The sequence below is a fragment of the Pestalotiopsis fici genome (genome assembly GCF_000516985.1).
Source record: "Pestalotiopsis fici W106-1 unplaced genomic scaffold PFICI_Scf_18, whole genome shotgun sequence".
Taxonomy (NCBI): Eukaryota; Fungi; Ascomycota; class Sordariomycetes; order Amphisphaeriales; family Sporocadaceae; genus Pestalotiopsis; species Pestalotiopsis fici.
The window spans coordinates 38,337-55,193 of NW_006917108.1; the positions used below are offsets into that span (position 1 = coordinate 38,337).

General features: G+C 49.8%; 5 protein-coding genes across 5 annotated transcripts; 2 read left to right on the plus strand and 3 right to left on the minus strand.

Annotated features, from left to right (window-relative positions):
* Positions 1-752: 752 nt before the first annotated feature.
* PFICI_15398 (GPI mannosyltransferase 4) lies at positions 753-2,546 on the minus strand (the record flags this gene model as incomplete). The annotated part of the gene is made up of 3 exons (XM_007843979.1): positions 753-1,677; positions 1,803-1,936; positions 2,052-2,546. 3 exons carry the CDS (start codon positions 2,544-2,546, stop codon positions 753-755), a joined length of 1,554 nt encoding a protein of 517 aa, XP_007842170.1.
* Positions 2,547-4,049: 1,503 nt separating this feature from the next.
* On the minus strand, positions 4,050-6,946 carry PFICI_15399 (uncharacterized protein; the record flags this gene model as incomplete). The annotated part of the gene is made up of 9 exons (XM_007843980.1): positions 4,050-4,118; positions 4,199-4,973; positions 5,025-5,299; positions 5,367-5,590; positions 5,648-6,018; positions 6,091-6,218; positions 6,279-6,570; positions 6,638-6,682; positions 6,744-6,946. 9 exons carry the CDS (start codon positions 6,944-6,946, stop codon positions 4,050-4,052), a joined length of 2,382 nt encoding a protein of 793 aa, XP_007842171.1.
* A 938-nt stretch (positions 6,947-7,884) lies between these two features.
* On the plus strand, positions 7,885-9,165 carry PFICI_15400 (uncharacterized protein; the record flags this gene model as incomplete). The annotated part of the gene is made up of 1 exon (XM_007843981.1): positions 7,885-9,165. The coding sequence occupies one exon, from the start codon at positions 7,885-7,887 to the stop codon at positions 9,163-9,165; it is 1,281 nt and encodes a 426-aa protein (XP_007842172.1).
* Positions 9,166-9,549: 384 nt separating this feature from the next.
* On the minus strand, positions 9,550-11,832 carry PFICI_15401 (uncharacterized protein; the record flags this gene model as incomplete). Its single annotated transcript, XM_007843982.1, has 1 exon — positions 9,550-11,832. One exon carries the CDS (start codon positions 11,830-11,832, stop codon positions 9,550-9,552), a length of 2,283 nt encoding a protein of 760 aa, XP_007842173.1.
* A 792-nt stretch (positions 11,833-12,624) lies between these two features.
* PFICI_15402 (uncharacterized protein) lies at positions 12,625-15,833 on the plus strand (the record flags this gene model as incomplete). Its single annotated transcript, XM_007843983.1, has 2 exons — positions 12,625-15,334; positions 15,394-15,833. 2 exons carry the CDS (start codon positions 12,625-12,627, stop codon positions 15,831-15,833), a joined length of 3,150 nt encoding a protein of 1,049 aa, XP_007842174.1.
* Between the last annotated feature and the right edge of the window lie 1,024 nt (positions 15,834-16,857).

The following is a 16,857-nucleotide window of genomic DNA, read 5'->3' on the forward strand; positions in this document are numbered from 1 at the left end:
ACAACCAACCGTCTGAAAATGACTGGATGACGATCCCGAAATTTTGGTAGGTGGGGTGTTTTTTTTTTTCCCTTTCCCCAAGTACATTATGTACGTAGCGTATTGCACTAACAAAACCTTGCATAGGTCACTGGCTAGGTACATAGGTAGGCACGGTACATAGCTATGTAGTTGGATGCTTTAGAAACAATGTTTGTACACATGAAGGGCGGCCAAATATGTATTTGCAATGTGTAACACAAGGTATGATATAATTTTTATACTCATCTGCAAATGCACATGTCTTTGTGAAATATCCAAACAATCTACAAGTAGGGATTTCACCCAGCCAAGTCGTCGTTGCAATTATTCATCGGGAAACAACTATACTTTACCATGACATGATAAATATGGCACTGCATTGGTCACATCTCTAACCCATCGTTAAAGACGGCAGAAGTGTCGCAAATCCCTACCATCCTGGGTAATCAAACCACGTAGATAAGCAGGTGCCAGACATTTGAGTATGAGAATATCCCTCTGATAGCGTCGAATATCGACCTCATAACAAATTCTTGTATTATCAATCCACACCTCTGTCTCGGCGACTGTATCGGAGAATAGATCCGGTCTTCCATTGTCTGAGCTGTTTCTTCACATTTCTACACCTAAAAGACTGAAATCGTTACGAAATTTTTCTTCCTGGCCCTGCTAGATTTCTCTCTTTCACTCTTTCCCTCACCCCTCCCCTGTTCGTTTCTCTACATGGCTCGTCAACAACTCTTAGTGACCCGCCAGGCTGCCAGACCTCGCCGGCCAATCACCCTCCTGAGTGTTGCCCAGATACCATCTTCGGCCCAGTCCAGATCATCCAGATTCAAGTGTTGCGTGTGCCGCCAGACCTCTCTGAACCGTAAGCCGTCAAGCCCCTTGTTGGGAAGATATGCGTCCAGCCAAGTAGCCGACAAGGGCGCCATCAAATAAGTACCATTAGACTCCTTGAGGTACTCGTTGTTCCTGCGATCTGCTGGCGTGTCGCACGTGGCTAGTCTTCCGAGCTCTTCCAGCAGTTTGCTACCTTCCAGATCCATGACGTCTTGTGTGCGCAATACCTCGTTCTTGCCGTTCAGCAGCCAGATGGGTGGCATGTAGGTCTTCCACCATATTGCTTCGGTTGCGTCCGGCTGCTTACTAAGGAAGACTTGGCCTGGCACAATACCGCCTTGATGATAAAGTCCCATCAACATGGAGAGCGCCACGTTGAAGAGGACCCATGCGCCCACCCAGATCCTGAGAACTGTTGTATTCCTTGGTAGCTGCACCGATGATAGAATTAGAGGTATCGTGGGTAGCAGGAATCGTGCCTCCTGGTGCTGGAATACAGACAACACAAATATGCCCGATATTGCCGAATAGAGCCGCAACGATAGGTGCGGCTGAAAGAACAGAAGGCCGGCAGCGGGACCCAGCAACATTGGTATGTTCACAAGCATGTGCTGATACCATGGATGTATCCCGTGCTGTGCCAAATTGGCTGGCGACATGTTATACCGCAGGTTGTTCCAGGGTGTGATGACGGGGTTCCGCACCAGGTCTGACCAGTTGATCGAGTGCGGTGTGTAAAAGGAAGTGTCGAGGGACACGGCGATTATTACAGTGAGGAGAGCAGACGCTACTAATACAGCAAGAGACAGAGGTCTATGTGTCGGATAGTCTCCCGGGTCAGCATTCGAGTATAATCAATCCACGTCATGTTTTATCATTTGACGTTGACTCTAGAGGGTTCGAGAGCGGGACGAGAATCAATCGTGGTAGAAACTCACCTTTTCCAAAAAAGGGGTATCAATCGAAAGCCAGGAATCAACAAAAACGCTGGGAATGTTATTCTATTAAAGGCGCCGAAGACGGAAACAACGCCGAGAACGGTCGAGGCAAGAAGGGAAGAGGTTTGCTGAGACTGAGTCCGCCGTCATGTTAGCCAGTGAATATAAACAAGTTAGGGCCCAAAGCGGAATCAGAAGATGGAGAATCATCTCTCCTTCTCTATTTCCTCCATTGTGCCTGTGCCTTACCGAAGTATCCAGGATGCGGTCTATCAAGACCAAGCTCCAAGCGACGACTAATGTCTCGATCGAGTTTGAAAAGGTATGCGTCTGGAAGGTCCAGGTAACATAGGAAGACGCTACCAGCAAGATAGCAATACGACGGTGTCGCGGGGACTGGACCAGCTCATGAACGGCCCAGTCTTCAAGCACGAAGCTGAGGACGAACATGAGGACGCGCAGAGTCCAGAAGACGGCAATGGGGGGAACCTCGCCATCGTTACCATGGCCAACCCAGAGCCACCTCAGCAGCAGCATGGGGAGGCCATAGACAGGCCACAGGGGAAAGACGCTGCGAACGGGATGCTCACTCGTGAACTCCCAGGTCCGGCGCACGGGATAGCTGAAGATCTCACCGGCTATGACCTCAGGCCCCTGGAAATTCTCATCTGGATGCAGATAGCTCGGCGAAAGGGCAAACCAGAGCCGCACGAGGACCAGTAGCAGGTAGGTACGCCTCCACATATTGGCGCCCCTTGGTATGTTGTCTCGTCTGCTCGTGGCAGGGCAAAGGCAGCACAGGCATCTAGCTGGGCGCCCGATGGACTGCCTGTCTGCTCCCTTCTTATGAAGCAGGTGAGAGAAGAACTTGGTGTCAAGAGGTCGCAACGAGATTCGGTAAGGTCGGTCTTTCACGCGCCGGGGCCGCAGTCGAGAGCCCTACTGGGTGGCCGAAGCCAGGGCTGGTGAGATGCAGACAGGTCGGAGAGGTATGGGCCGCGTCTCAGTTAAGCGCGGCTTGTCGCATACCCCAAGATATGTTATTCCGTGATTGTTCGATGGCGGTCGGCGCTCTTTACTTGCTTTACTTGCGCGTCAACAGGTCGCTGTACAGGCTGGAGGCAGTAGTTGCAAGTATGACGGCGGCGGCGGCGAAGAAGAACAAGGCGACAGAAAGGCTGGCAAACAATTATGTGTCGATCGCGTCGGTGTGCAAAGTATGTTATTTCGAATATGGATCGATCGGGCGTATCTCTACCTAGGTACAAACAAGGTGGCAGGCTAACAAGCAATGCGACAAGTAAAGAATAATGGTCATCAGGTCGGGTCTGTTGGGGAGGTTGGCGGGCAGAGATGTTGTCGGAAGTTTGACGACAAGGTTCAAAGATTATGCATCTCCTATTGTCGAATCAAAAGTCCGATCCATGATCTGAAGTTGTGAGAAAGGAGAGACAATGATGGATGGGTGAACTGATGACAACCCACGCGTGGCACGCGAGTCTTTCTTTTGGAGGTGAAAGGATCAATTGTTGTTGCCGCTTGTACGTCGTTCTCTTGTTCTTTGGCCCCCGTCGCTGACACTTATCTTATTTCCCCTTCTCTTTTACTTCCTTGCTCGAGGTCGATAAACAAGGGGGGGGAGGTAAGGGTTGGTAGGAGGCGTCGCAGGGATTTAGGTAGGCAAGGCCACAAGTGATTGGCAAAGGATAAATGCAGGATCAAACGAACAACAGACAAGAAAGAAAACCGACCACAAATGTATTACATAATACACATAATAATAGGAATCCACCCATTGCAAGTATTACATTAAGTGTGGGTATATATAACAGGTAAATATTTATGTTAAAGCATGCGGCTAAATGTAACCACGTTAATATTAATTAATTCGAGCGATTTTAATTAAGGTTTTAAGCTTTTTAAATAAATATTTTGCGAAATAATAATTATTATAAATATTATATTTTATATATTTAAATTTAATAATAAATTAATAAATATTTATAAAATCATATAAATGAAACTTAATAAATATATAAATAATTTAATATATTATAATCGTAAATTTTTAATATGTTTTATACTTTTAAACTTCCAATCCAATAAAGCATGCTTCCTACGCCCAGGTTAATACCAAGATGCTGCCCTAAGCTCCAGGCCATGCTATAAAGATACTTTGGGGAGAAGACTGTCCAAATGAAAAGATGCGTTCTCAGTGCTGTGCAAGCAGCCATGACGAACAAAAGGCTAGTGGTCACAAATAATGTAAGTAACGCACCATGTCGGAGGAATAAGGTTTTGCGACAGCCGTCTTTGCTTTGTAACAAGAGTAAGTTCGTTGCCAATGTCCACCAGATTGGGGCAGCCCAATTGCTAACAAACGTCAACACCCCAACCGCCATGACGTTGAACCCGCTGATTCCATTATAAGCACTGGACAAGTCCACCGAAGATATGGCATTGCTTCCTCCCATGGCAAAGAACGAGGCGAATTGCAATAGGATAGCCGACGTCGTGATTTCTGCCACATCTAGCTTGAGCCTTTGCAGATAGGTCTGCAGCAGTCGGAAGAGCAAAAATAGTGGGATATTAGTTACTCGGGACTGCGTGAGAGCGAGAACCGTGTACAAGTTGTGCAACAATGCCATGGCGGCCAACTGCTCTGGACCTGAGCCGCCAGCTTCGCGGGAACTCTCGCTTTTGAGCTTGTCTTCGAGATGCCTTACCCGTCTGCGCGTCAACAAAAAGTAGACAGTATATGCCAATGCCAATGCCAGCCCGAGCAAGACCACCCGTGCTCGCGACAAAAGCGATGGCCCTTCCATGAGCTGCAGCAGGCTGCGCACAAATCCCGTCACTAGCTCTGGAGCGTCCTCGTTGGCAAAGGCGATCTTGAAGGACATCGCAGATGTGACGACGCCGAGCATCAACGGCATCGCAATGGCACCTGGGAAAATTCCCCTGGCATTCGACATGAGCTCGACAAAAAGTACGGCGTAAGTCCCGATGACAAGACACCAGAGGATCTCGGGATTCGGTGCCAGGAAGAGCTTTACGAGGTCAGGGTTACCCGCGAACTTCTGGCCCGTCTGGTTCCAGCCCCTCATGAGTCGGATTGAGACAAGAATCGCCAACACTGCCCAGTAGGGTACTCTGGTCGATTTCTGTAGGCTGTGGTTGTTAGCGTCTTCCTAAACGCAAACCGCATAGCGAAGAACAAACCGTGTCCGAGAGAGATACAACAGCCACGCTGTTGTTGCCCAATACCAAAAGTGCTGCTCCTCTTCAACATAACTACTTGCAAACATCATGATGCCGTATAGGAGCATGATCGCGGCAAAGCATGGCGGCACGCCCGTGCTCTTTTCGGCAACAAGAAAAACAGCCAGGATTGAGCTGACCGCTAGAAGCAGAGCGATTGTCACTCCCTGAGTCAGCCTTGTTATATCATAATTGCTTGCCATGCCACTCATGAGATGTTGAGCCTCTCGCAGCCACTAAAATTTTGCGTTTATGCTCATTAACAAAAGATCTACTAAGCCCTTGTAGAGTCCTGATACTTACTTGCAGTACCTGCCGAGCCCAATCATCATTGTCGGCAACTTTGTCAAGATCACCTTGCCTGGCCAGAACATGCCACTCACAAGCTAGCCTGTCAGCGTCGGACGACAATTTCAAGCAGTCCACGGCGTCGTAAGGCCCAGCCGACAGCGTGTCGCCAAAGGCTGCTGACACAATTTCGAATATCTGTTTGGCGTTGTGCATCATAATGTACGCCTGGTCACGCTCTGTAGAGGCTATCAGTTGCTGCATAACAACGGTTCTCTCCACAAATCCCTACGTACTGTCCAGCCACAGAGGCAGAAATTCGGGTATCATGGCGCCAAGATTATTCTTTGGTACCGGAAAGCCCAGCAAAGCACCGAGTGTTGGGGCCAGATCAGATTGCTGTACACGTGAATAGTATTGGAAGTCTTCGGCGTGGGGAGCCGGGGCATCTAGAGACCGGGACAGGGACTTTAGACTCGGGGACAAGAAGACCAAGGCTGGCGATGTTTCGCCGGCCGAGGAGGCGCCGTGATTGCCTGCATCGTTCATACCATGATCGCCGCAAAGAACCAACAGCGTGGATCCCAGATGCGATTGTGTCTCAATAGCCTGGTAGATGCGGCGGACGATATCGTCCATTTCCCGTTGTTTGGGGAACATGGCAGAACTAGATGAAGGTTAGCCTCACTTTGACTCCAGGCAGAAATTAACAATAGCGCGAACATGGCTTCAGGAATACCTTCGCGGCCCGGATTTGTGGCCGATATGGTCCAGGCCAAGATAGTGCAAAATCATGGTGCTCCAATCGTCTTGCTGCAGCTCGACATCGATGTGCCTAGTGACATTGTTGTCTACCTCGGTATAATCCTGACAAAATGTCCAGTCAGTCCGCTGGTTGAGTGTAGCAGTAATCATGGAGCGCCTTACCGAGACGAAAAAGCTGGAGGTGCCATCGGCTCTATCGAAGGTGTCGGGGAACAGCTTCAGCCAAGTATCATCTCCAAACATGAGCAGCTTTCCAGTTTGTTTTGCTTTCATTTGTGCAAGCCAAGTATCCTGGGAAGCGAGCGTGGACGAACTGTCGGCCTCGTCCAGATTCAGGATGACGTCGAGAAACGAAGGAACGGAGCCCGTAGTAATGGCTTTGAGGCGAGGCATCGTCACGGTCGGGGATGCGGCATGGGCCGTAAAGGGAATCGCAGCGCCATCTCGAATCAGTCTACATCAGGGGGCAAAGGTGAGTATGTGTCGGCTGCGCCGGGTCCTTGGCAAGAGACAGTACTGACCCCTGAGTGAACTCGAAACCAGAGCCCTCTGCGAAGACGAAGTCGCTGAATCGAAGAAACAAAAGATTAGCCCAAATGTTGTTGCACGTCATCCGCGGGGCAGTACCTCCGGAGGGCGTCCACAACCATAAATACGACGCGGTCAAAGGGGGGTGCTGGGGCCTGATCTAGGTCGTCATATTGAGCATTTCCAGCGAGAAAGGGCTTGTAGGGAAAGAAGCCGGCGGCAAAGATTATAATAGCAGCCGGTATGAGCAAGTTCGCTGCAACGAGCAAGCCAGTAGCAGCTCGCTTGCTACGTTGGTGCATTCTCACGTCAATTGACACGAAATTGAGAAATCGCTAGGTGCGATGAGGTTGACGATCAGGAGTTGATGCTGTCCATAGCGGAGACTGGGAAAGGCTTGAGTGAGTGATGACAGCACACAGAAAGACGAAATGAGCGTTTAGTGCATTCACTGGCAAGTCTCGCAGCGATTGGCGTTTTTGCCTTGATCGTCGTGATTATTGGGATGCCGTAGGATTGAACTCCGGGCGGGACCAAGCGTAAACAATTTCTTACGTTCGAATGCTTAGGTTCGGTCTCGGCGAGGTGTCCGGAATAGTTTCGTCACCAGTCTGATGGACCACCCAGGTCCCACGACGCGATCAAAGTGCCCTTGTAGCTACATTAGTATCGGTTTACCAATTTGGAGGTAAGGGTCCTTAGCCCCAGATGCCACATATGCAGTCTCACTGAGACGCGCCCCGCAAATACCTGGGTAGCTTAAAAAGGTACTTACATAGAAATGATCCGGCGTGTCCCCGCGTGGGGCCCGCCGCTCAGACATGTACCAGCGCTAAAGTCCCCCCATATGATACTTGAAGTTTGCGGCACCCATGAGGGGACCTTGAGCAAGGTCTTGACTGGTGTTTAAATGGCCAGCAGTGGGGCTCGGGTTCGCATCTGACGAGCGAGCTCAGTCTCAACACCAAGATCAAATGGTATGTACATTTGAACGTACCCATTGACCTCACCCACATACAGACTCTCATAACCCTCCAAGTGCTTGTGTAGTGTGACTACCTACGTACTCTAGGTACTACATATGTACACAGCTCGAGGTCTACATTTGTAGTGGGTGGTGTTTCGAGAGACCTCCGTCACTCCTACCGGCAGAAGATCATGTATTCTTAGCCAGTCCGCCGAAGCTGTATCAGTAGATCACGTGCGGTCCGCGATTGGATCAATCCCCGATCCATCAAGCATGCCGAACGATAATGGTTCTTCTGCCAACCCATTCATTCGCTTCAAAAACGAGATTGACACCCATATTGCGCAGTTCTGGGGCCATGGCCCTCGACGGGAGGCGCCGCTGGACTCGTCAAGCCGCTCCCCAGACAGTCGCGTTGAGAGCTCCTCCAATATTGATCCCACGTCTGATGCCGTGGTGCTCGCCAATCCCCCCGTAGACGTCATTGCAGCACAACTGCAGCAACAGCGCATATCATCCTGGCTGACATTTTCTGCCTATTCGCCAGACAACCTAAGCTTCCTGCCCCAACCTGTTCCAAAGGATCTTCTACATGACCGCTTAGCTGGATCTTGCTCCACCTTCCACGACGCCTTTGCGGACCTCTTACATGTATCCTCTGGCCACCCACTCCGGGACATTATACAGGCATTGCCTGTTCAAGGGAGTCGTCATTATGCTACCTCATTCTCGTCCCTTGTGTTCCAGGCATTCCGCTCACAGGCATGGCGCGCTTCGCTTCAAGATCAGTGGGACGTCTACTTCCCGCAACGTCAGGCTCGTATAGATGCCGAAACCATCCTTGAAATAACCTATGGCCTGCAAAAGCAGCAGCGCCAGCGTGGACTCGGCACATCGGTGACATTGCTCCAGTCTCTTATCCGCCAGGCTTCAATGTGCGAAGAGGAGGCCAAGCTTTGCCGCCTTGTGGGCCAGCCACCCTTTGGTCCTACAGACTCTCTTGATTCTGATCGCAATGACCTCTGGGCCGTGCTTCGAGACCTGTACCAAATGAATGATCCATGGCGCAAGGAGAGTCGCTCGACCCAGGTACATCATGAGGAGGTCCCGGATGGAGGTTTCACGGAGAAAATCGACACCGAGGAAGCACTCTATCAAGCCCTCTGTCCGCCACGTCCCAACAGCTTGGCTCGATCCATGTTGCCATGGGACGGCACTGCCGTGGTGCCAACCCCTTGTGCCAATTCTTTCGAGTCAGGCAGAGAAACATCTTCCCATGTGACAGAGATGAACGTTGTGTTTCTGCCTGATGGGAGCAATATAGTGACCAGAGTTGAGCGGCACTCGCATCATGGCATCACAGAACAAATCATCACAACAGAAAAACAAGATGCGCAAGGTTTGATAACGGAGCGTACGATAAAGACCATACAATTTCCGGCGGATCACGGTGGGCGGCCTCGCGAGCACCAGGCTTCGAATGACGATCGTATCAAATCTGCATCTGGACGCGCAGCCGGTACAAGCGATTGGTTCTGGACTCGGCGCGGCTAAGCACTGGTTCGCCGGACCTGTTCCAACCCAGACGCCAACTTGAGCCTACTTTACTCCCATGCACAATATTCCTCTAGTAGATGGCGATTGCGGCGGAAAGTGGCAAGCTCAACTGGCGTGGCTCGTTGCATAAGTATGATTGATGCTGGATACTGGTAAATGCGAAAATTGGTGAAATCGATTTATACTCTGCGCCCTTATTGGCACAGCTGTGCTATCTTTTCCTTAAAAGTTGCAGCCATCTGTCTGCCCCGTGGATGATAGGTACATCACTCTTCCAACGGCGGGCAACTGAAGTAATTTTATATTTCGAGTAGAAGAGTACATACAATAACGGTTATGCCACAAGCATGACTGGGCGACCATGATCACTTCAAACTAGCTCTAGCGCCGGGCATTCGCCTTCTTTTTCTTCATGATCCTTTTTCTCCCAATGATCTTCTGCTCCAAAGCATTACGTGTACTACTCGTTCTTGACTCGACACCGCTCTGATCAACAACAGTCTTGCCGGCCGTGCCCTTGAACTTTTGGGCAAGATGCTTGCCTTTTGTGAATTCTTTGTCATTGCGCCCGAAACGTGAATTTTGTTGACCTTGTCGCAACGTGCCCTGCTCGTGCTCATTTGCATTCGTGTCAGGTCGACCCTGCTTGGTTTGCCTCTCGTTACGCCTTGATACGACTTGAGCATTCTCAATAGCGAACTCGACAATGAGCCGCTGCGTCTTGCCTGTATCATTCTTGAGCGCGTGGCCATTCAGCCAACGAAGCCCCATGAGTGCCCATCTGTGCGAGGAATACTCGATGAAACCATAGCCGCGACTCTTGCCAGCGCCGTCACCCTCGGCAACCTTGGAGCCCTGCTTGTTTTCGTAGACAACCTTGGCCTGCTTGACAATGCCTTTGCCCTTCTCCTTGCGCCGGCGTTCAGCCTCTCGGTCTTCCTCACCACCCCTAGCCAGTTCTTCTTTCGATAGAGGCTCCCTGAGACCCTCCTTGGCATCCTTGCTAAATCCAACGACGGCCTCACGGGCCAGAGCTTTCACTGCTTTGTGATCCATATTTCGTGGGATGTTCCTAACTGCCAGACGAGTAAGGCTGAGGTGTAGACTTGGATTGCCTTGTATCTGCTTCTTGCGCTGGGCAGCACTCTCCTCTCGCATCTTCACCTCTGAGGGCGCAAGAAGAGCGAAGAGCGGCGAGCTGGGGGTAATGGTACCCTCTGAAAGCAAGTACAGACGGCGCTTATCCCTATCTTTACCGTCGCGTGTGGCAATTCCGTCTGCTGTCAGTTTTGTGGCCTCGTCCTTGCTGACTGCCTGTGAGACGTGCAGGACTCTGCCTTCAAGTGTATAAGAGCCTTGGGCGTCTGCCAGTTCATCTTGCAATATGGAGCGCTTTCCCGAAGCGTCAGTAGCCCGAGGCCGCGGTGCCCCCTTGAGACAAGCCATGGCATCGTCGTTGCTCAGGAAATTGACAAAGCCAGTGCCAGCCGGGCGATCCGTCACACGGTCCATAACGACTCGAGCATAGCGAACCCGGCCGAATTGCTCAAAGTGGCTCTTGAGATCGGCGTCCGTGGTAGAAAAGGGCAAGTTTCGAATAAACAGTGTTGATGAATTGTCCGTCATCAGGGTCTTTGTGGGCTTCTCTGCATCCGACGAGATTTCCCCAGAACTGTCATCCTCGCCGGATTCCCGGCCTTTCGAATCCCTCTCCTCTTCTCCGTCAGCCTCGCTATCCTCATCTTCGAGCTTGTCGCCAAAGTTCTTCATGAAATTTCGAAGGTCTTCATCTTCCTCCTCCTCTTCCTCCTCTTCTCCATCCTTGCTTTTTATTTTCTGCTCATTGCCATGACCGCCAACGCTGGAACTTTTGCCGTCGGCGCCCTTCTCTCCGTCCTTTCCAGTCGGACCTTGCGACAGGTCTGCCTTATTCTGTCCACCGTCCTGCTGTTGCAGACTGCCCCATTCCTGCTTGCTGATAGCCCAGTCAACGGCAAGAGTCCGGCCATCAACAGTCTTGCCATTGACAGCCTCGATGGCCTTCTCTGCGCCTTTGCGCTTCATGGTTACAAATCCAAAGCCGGATAGCTTGCCCTTCGATTGAGGCAAATCGCAGTAGTAAATCTTTCCATAACCGCGGAAAAGGGCGGCGAGCTGCTCGGGCTTCTTGATGCTCCATGGCAGATTACGGATGATGAGCTTCGGGGGCTTTCTTGCTTCCTTCTCGGCATTCCGTCTTTCTTCCTTGTCGGCATCGACGGTGGCGGATTTCCGGTCTCGAGGCTTGGCGACCTCTATGCTGATCGGGCGGCCGTCAAATTTCTGGCCATGTAGCTTTTCCTTTGCATCAGTGGCATCCTGGGCATCGGTGAGGACAACGAAACCATAACCACGAGACTGCTTGGTGGTTGGATCCTTTACGACGACAGCACTCTTGACGGGAAAATGCTCGGAGAAGAAGCCGGTCAGGGTCTCGTCGGTGGCAGAGGGCGGCAGCGATCGTACAAAAAGGGATCTGCCTGCCTCTACTCGAGCTCTCTTGGAAGAAGGCTCGGTTTGCGCTGGTGCATGTTGCGTCTGGGACGAACTGGGCGAAGCAGAAGCTACAACCACTGTTGTTTCCTCGGGGTCATCGCGAGACCGCTTCTTGGTGTTGCCGGTCATGTCGACAAAAGGGGGCTGTTAGAATCTCCTGGACGAGTCTGCTGATAGCTCCAAGAGATTGCGCAGCTTGTTTCTGGCGATCAAGCGAGGATGGGAGAAGAAGAAGAGAGAAACGAAACTGGAATTTTTTGGCCGTTATCGATTGCTGGGATAAGACTGTGTGCATAAAAGTTGCATAAACGCTTTATTTAGTGCGGTACAAACATGAGGCGGGGTTGTTTTGGTTTGACAGTTGCATTATGTATGCAGCACAACTTTAGCACGAATTCTATTCTATTGTGTATATTTACAGGAATATGTGCATGCATTTACCCCACCCTGGCACACACTACAGACAGACGGTCGTTCGTGCCGATGCCACCTAAATATTATGTATTGTTTTGTTTGTTGCTCGGGCGCCCCACTCGGTTTGTTGACTCTCCCAAGAATCCTCCGATATCCACAAAGTACATACATACTACTTACCTACCTACATACATAGTATCTTCAAATACGACTGCTACATACATATGTTTCCGCGCGCTGTCTGACGAGAGGGATAAGACATTTGGGGGGTGCACTGATCACCCTTGAACGTTCTGATCGGGCGCTGCTCACTCACTGCAAAACGACAATACAAAAGCTCCAAGCTGCTTTCCTGCTGCTCAGAGGCCGGCAGCAAGCCCCCAGCCACGAAACGTCTGCCTCTCGCCCATCGTCCAACGCGAATCACCGCAACCGTCCATTCTGTGTCTTTTCGATACCATTTGTTGCCTCACACGCGCTCGGCCGGCCTAGCGCAAACCGATCACGATGCCTATCCGGGCCTCCTCCAGATCGACACGCACATCCACGGCGGCTGCCACAGTGGCATCGAGGGCATCGACAACCTCACGCGTTTCCTCAGCCGCACTCGGCATACCTGAAGACGGACCCGACAATGCGTTGCGATCCCAGATCTGCGTCATCTTCAAGGATGCGCAGAAAACCACTGCGTCCCACAGGAAGTTGGTCGTCAATCTACGCAAGATCCATGAGTCTTGCTGTTACGAACCTACCCGCCCCAAGAAGCCCGCTGCTGCGGCTCCTGCCGAGGACTTCGATGAGGATGATTTCAATGCCGAGTTTTCTCGGTGCGTTATGAGGGCTATGCCTGTCAAGAAAAGCGAAAGCGTTGGCGAAAAGACCATTCGCTTTGTTGGTCTCTTTCTGCGCCATGCTAGCGACAAGGACAACGAGATGCTTGGCGAAGACGATGCCGATGCTAGCACCATGCCCGAGACCCCAAGCACCCGCCTCATCACCCAAGTCATGGCCTCAATTCTGCCATTACTAACAGCCAAGGACAAATTCGTGCGTTTCCGCTCCACCCAATTTGTCTCGCATGTCATCAACTCTCTGGACGCCATCGACGACGACTTATTCCAAAAGCTGCGCCAAGGCCTTCTCAAGCGTATCCGTGACAAGGAAGCAATGGTCCGCGCTCAGGCTGTCCTCGGCTTGGGCAGGCTGGCAGGGAATCAGGTCGAGGCCATGGCCAACTCTGAAGACAGCGACGACGACGACGCAGAGACAGGTCTGCTCGAAAAACTGCTCGAAGTCTTACAAAATGATCCAAGCGCCGAGGTGCGCCGCTCACTTTTGGTGAACCTGCCCATATTGCCAAACACGCTACCATATTTGCTGGAGCGTGCACGAGATCAAGACCCTCAGACCCGCCGCGCCGTTTATGCGAGGCTCCTCCCCGCCTTGGGTGACTTTCGCCATCTATCCCTCTCCATGCGTGAGAAGCTCTTGCGCTGGGGTTTGCGGGATCGCGACGAAAACGTGAGGAAGGCCGCTGGCCGTCTGTTCCGAGATCGGTGGATCGAGGACTGCGCTGGGGTTCCTCCGGCGCCCGAGGACGGGAAACCTGCCGAGACCCCCGGACCCAGTTTTGACGGTCTTGTCGAGCTCCTCGAGCGCATTGATGTCGTCAATTCTGGCGTCGAGAACGGTGTAGCCATCGAGGCTATGAAGGGATTCTGGGAGGGCCGCCCCGACTATAGGGACGCCGTCTCCTTTGATGACTACTTCTGGGAAACCCTGTCGGCCGAGTCGGTCTTCATGGCCAGAAGTTTCAACGACTTCTGTCGCGCCGAGGGGAACCGCAAGTACGAGTCCCTTGTTGAAGAGAAACTCCCCGAGGTCACCAAGTTGGCCTTTTTTCTGGAGCGTTACCTCAAGGTGCTTGTCGAGGCAATCCGTAGAGTAAACAGCCAAGAGCTTGGCGAGGATGACGAGGAAGAGGACACGGTCGAGCAAGAGTTCATTGTTGAGCAACTATTGCATATTATACTGACCTTGGATTACTCCGACGAAGTCGGTCGTCGCAAGATGTTCTCCCTTCTGCGACAGATGCTCTCCATCCCGGAACTACCAGATGAGGTTACGAAACTCACAGTCGACGTTCTCCGCGATATATGCTCGCCCGATGCAGCTGGAGAGAAGGAGTTCTGCAGCGTCGTCCTCGAGGCTGTCGCAGATGTTCATGACACCATCGTCGACGAGCCAACTCCGGAGAATGACGATGACAGCTTTCATTCGGCACGGTCGGATGTCAGCGGCGATAGCACACCAACGAGGGGTGATAAGCGTTCCAAAGACACAAACCTGACCGAGGAGGAAGCCAGAGCCAAGGCCATCAAGGAGATCATGATCAATATGAAGTGTCTGCATATTGTCCAGTGCATGCTCACCAACGTTGAAGGCACTCTGCAGGATAATGATCATCTCGTGGCAATGCTGAACAACTTGGTAGTCCCAGCTGTGCGCAGCCACGAAGCCCCAGTGCGAGAGCGCGGCCTTGTCTGTCTCGGGCTCTGTGCGCTCCTTGACCGGCCCCTGGCCGAGGAGAACTTGACACTCTTCATGCACTTTTTCGCCAAGGGACACTCCGCCTTGCAGATCACAGCTTTGCATATCCTTACGGATATTCTGAATGTGCACGGGGCACAACTGCTCGCCAGCAATTCTGCGCTGCTCAAGGTCTACATCAAGGCGCTGAGGTCGGGCTCCAGAAACCCCGAAGTTCAAGGCGCCGCCGTCGTAGCAGTGTCGAAACTGCTGCTGGGCCGGGTTGTGACGGACCATGATACCTCGGCCGAGCTTCTAAAGACGCTCGTGGTGGCATACTTTGACCCTTCAACAGCGGGAAACCAGAGTGTCAGGCAAGCTTTGAACTACTTCTTGCCTGTCTTTTGCTATTCGAGGGCCGAAAACCAAGAGCTGATGCGCTCAGTGGCGCTTGATGCACTTCATGCTCTGTACAACGTCAGAGAAGGGCTGGAAGATGATGATGCCGACGTCAATGAGGAGATGGCTAGTCTGACCATAATCGGCGCGTGTCTGGTGGACTGGACCGACCCGCGGAAGTGCTATCAGCCTGGCATGTCAATGGATGCCGAGAAGAGGAATGTCAATGGTGACATACATCTTGACCTTGCCACCGACGTTTTGGAGAGGTTAGACGGCAACATTAGTAGTAAGTCGTTAACGTCCAAGACTACCAGTGTCTCGAAAAGTGCTGACAAACTGCTACAGAGGACGAGAAGAAGGTGGTTGCCACATTGTTGGGCAAACTATACGTATCACCGGCTTCGTCGGAGGAGAAGATTCGGAGCTTATACGAAGATGTAAACGCAGCTGTCGAAGGAAATCTCCTCTCCGACGCGACAAGCAGGAACGCCCTCTACAAGATTCACGTAAGCCTTGGCAAGATTGTGAATCAGCTGAGCGAGCAAGTCAAGGGTGGTGGTAGGAGGAGCACAAGCCGGAGTATGAGTGTTTCTGTGGCAGGCGATGAGAAGACGGCCAGAGAGGATAGCGTCATGACGCAGCCGTTAATCAAGGAGGAAGAGGTTTCTGATAATGATGACGATGACGACGATACCAATGACCGGAGCAACGACACGGTAAGGCAGCCAGGTGAGATGGATGAGTCCTCGTTAGTGCAGGAGTTACTCTCCGATGCGGAAGAATAAAGATTGTGAGGCAAAGATTATTTATTTTTATAAATTTAAAAAGATAATATCATTAAAATGTGGTAATAATTCTACGTGTGCTTTTACGATTTAATTATTATAATCAAGGTTGCAATTTAGTTAATTAATAATTAATTAATGTTAATTAATTAATAATTACGTTTAATTTAATTTTTAATTAATTAACGTTAGTTTTTTAAAGTGCTAACTAAAATTATATTAATATAATTAGCATTTTAATTAAAACTAAATAATTTAGTTAAACCCTTAATTAAAACTAAATTAATTTAATTTAGTTAATAACTAAATTAATTAAATAACTAACGTATAAAATAAAAAAATAATTATTTTTTATTTATTTATTAATTATTTTATTTATAAAAAGTATTTAAAATAAAAAGGAAATAAAAGGAAATATAAAAGAATAAAAGGAAATGAAGGAAATAAAAGGAAATAAAGGAAATAAAGGAAATAAAAGGAAATAAAGGAAATAAAGGAAATAAAAGGAAATAAAAGGAAATAAAAGGAAATAAAAGGAAATAAAAGGAAATTAAATAATTACTCCTCCTTTTTAATAAATTTCCGGTTATAAAAATTTTTATATTTCCCTAACACTTTTTAAACCTTAATTTCTTAATAAAGTTAGTGTTATGGCTTGGATACCAAGGTATAATCCCTAGTGTATCGGGACCTATTTACTTAAGTATTACGAGCTTTCCGCTTAACTTTTTAGGATCTAAGTCTCAGCTTTATATTTTACCTACCCCTACCTATATAATATTAGATCGTATTTGATTACTTATTAATCCGATTGTTGTGATAGTTAGTTATTTAACGGTTTCCGGTGGTAATTTATTTCGTAATTTAGAAATAATATAATTTAACGTAGAAAAAACCCGTTTTAAAACAGCTAAAAAAGCTAGAATACCTAAATATTACCGAGTTAAAATAGCTAAAATTAAATATTTATATTAGTTATTTTTCTAATAAACCAATAAATCGTCCTGTTTAAATAATTAATTAG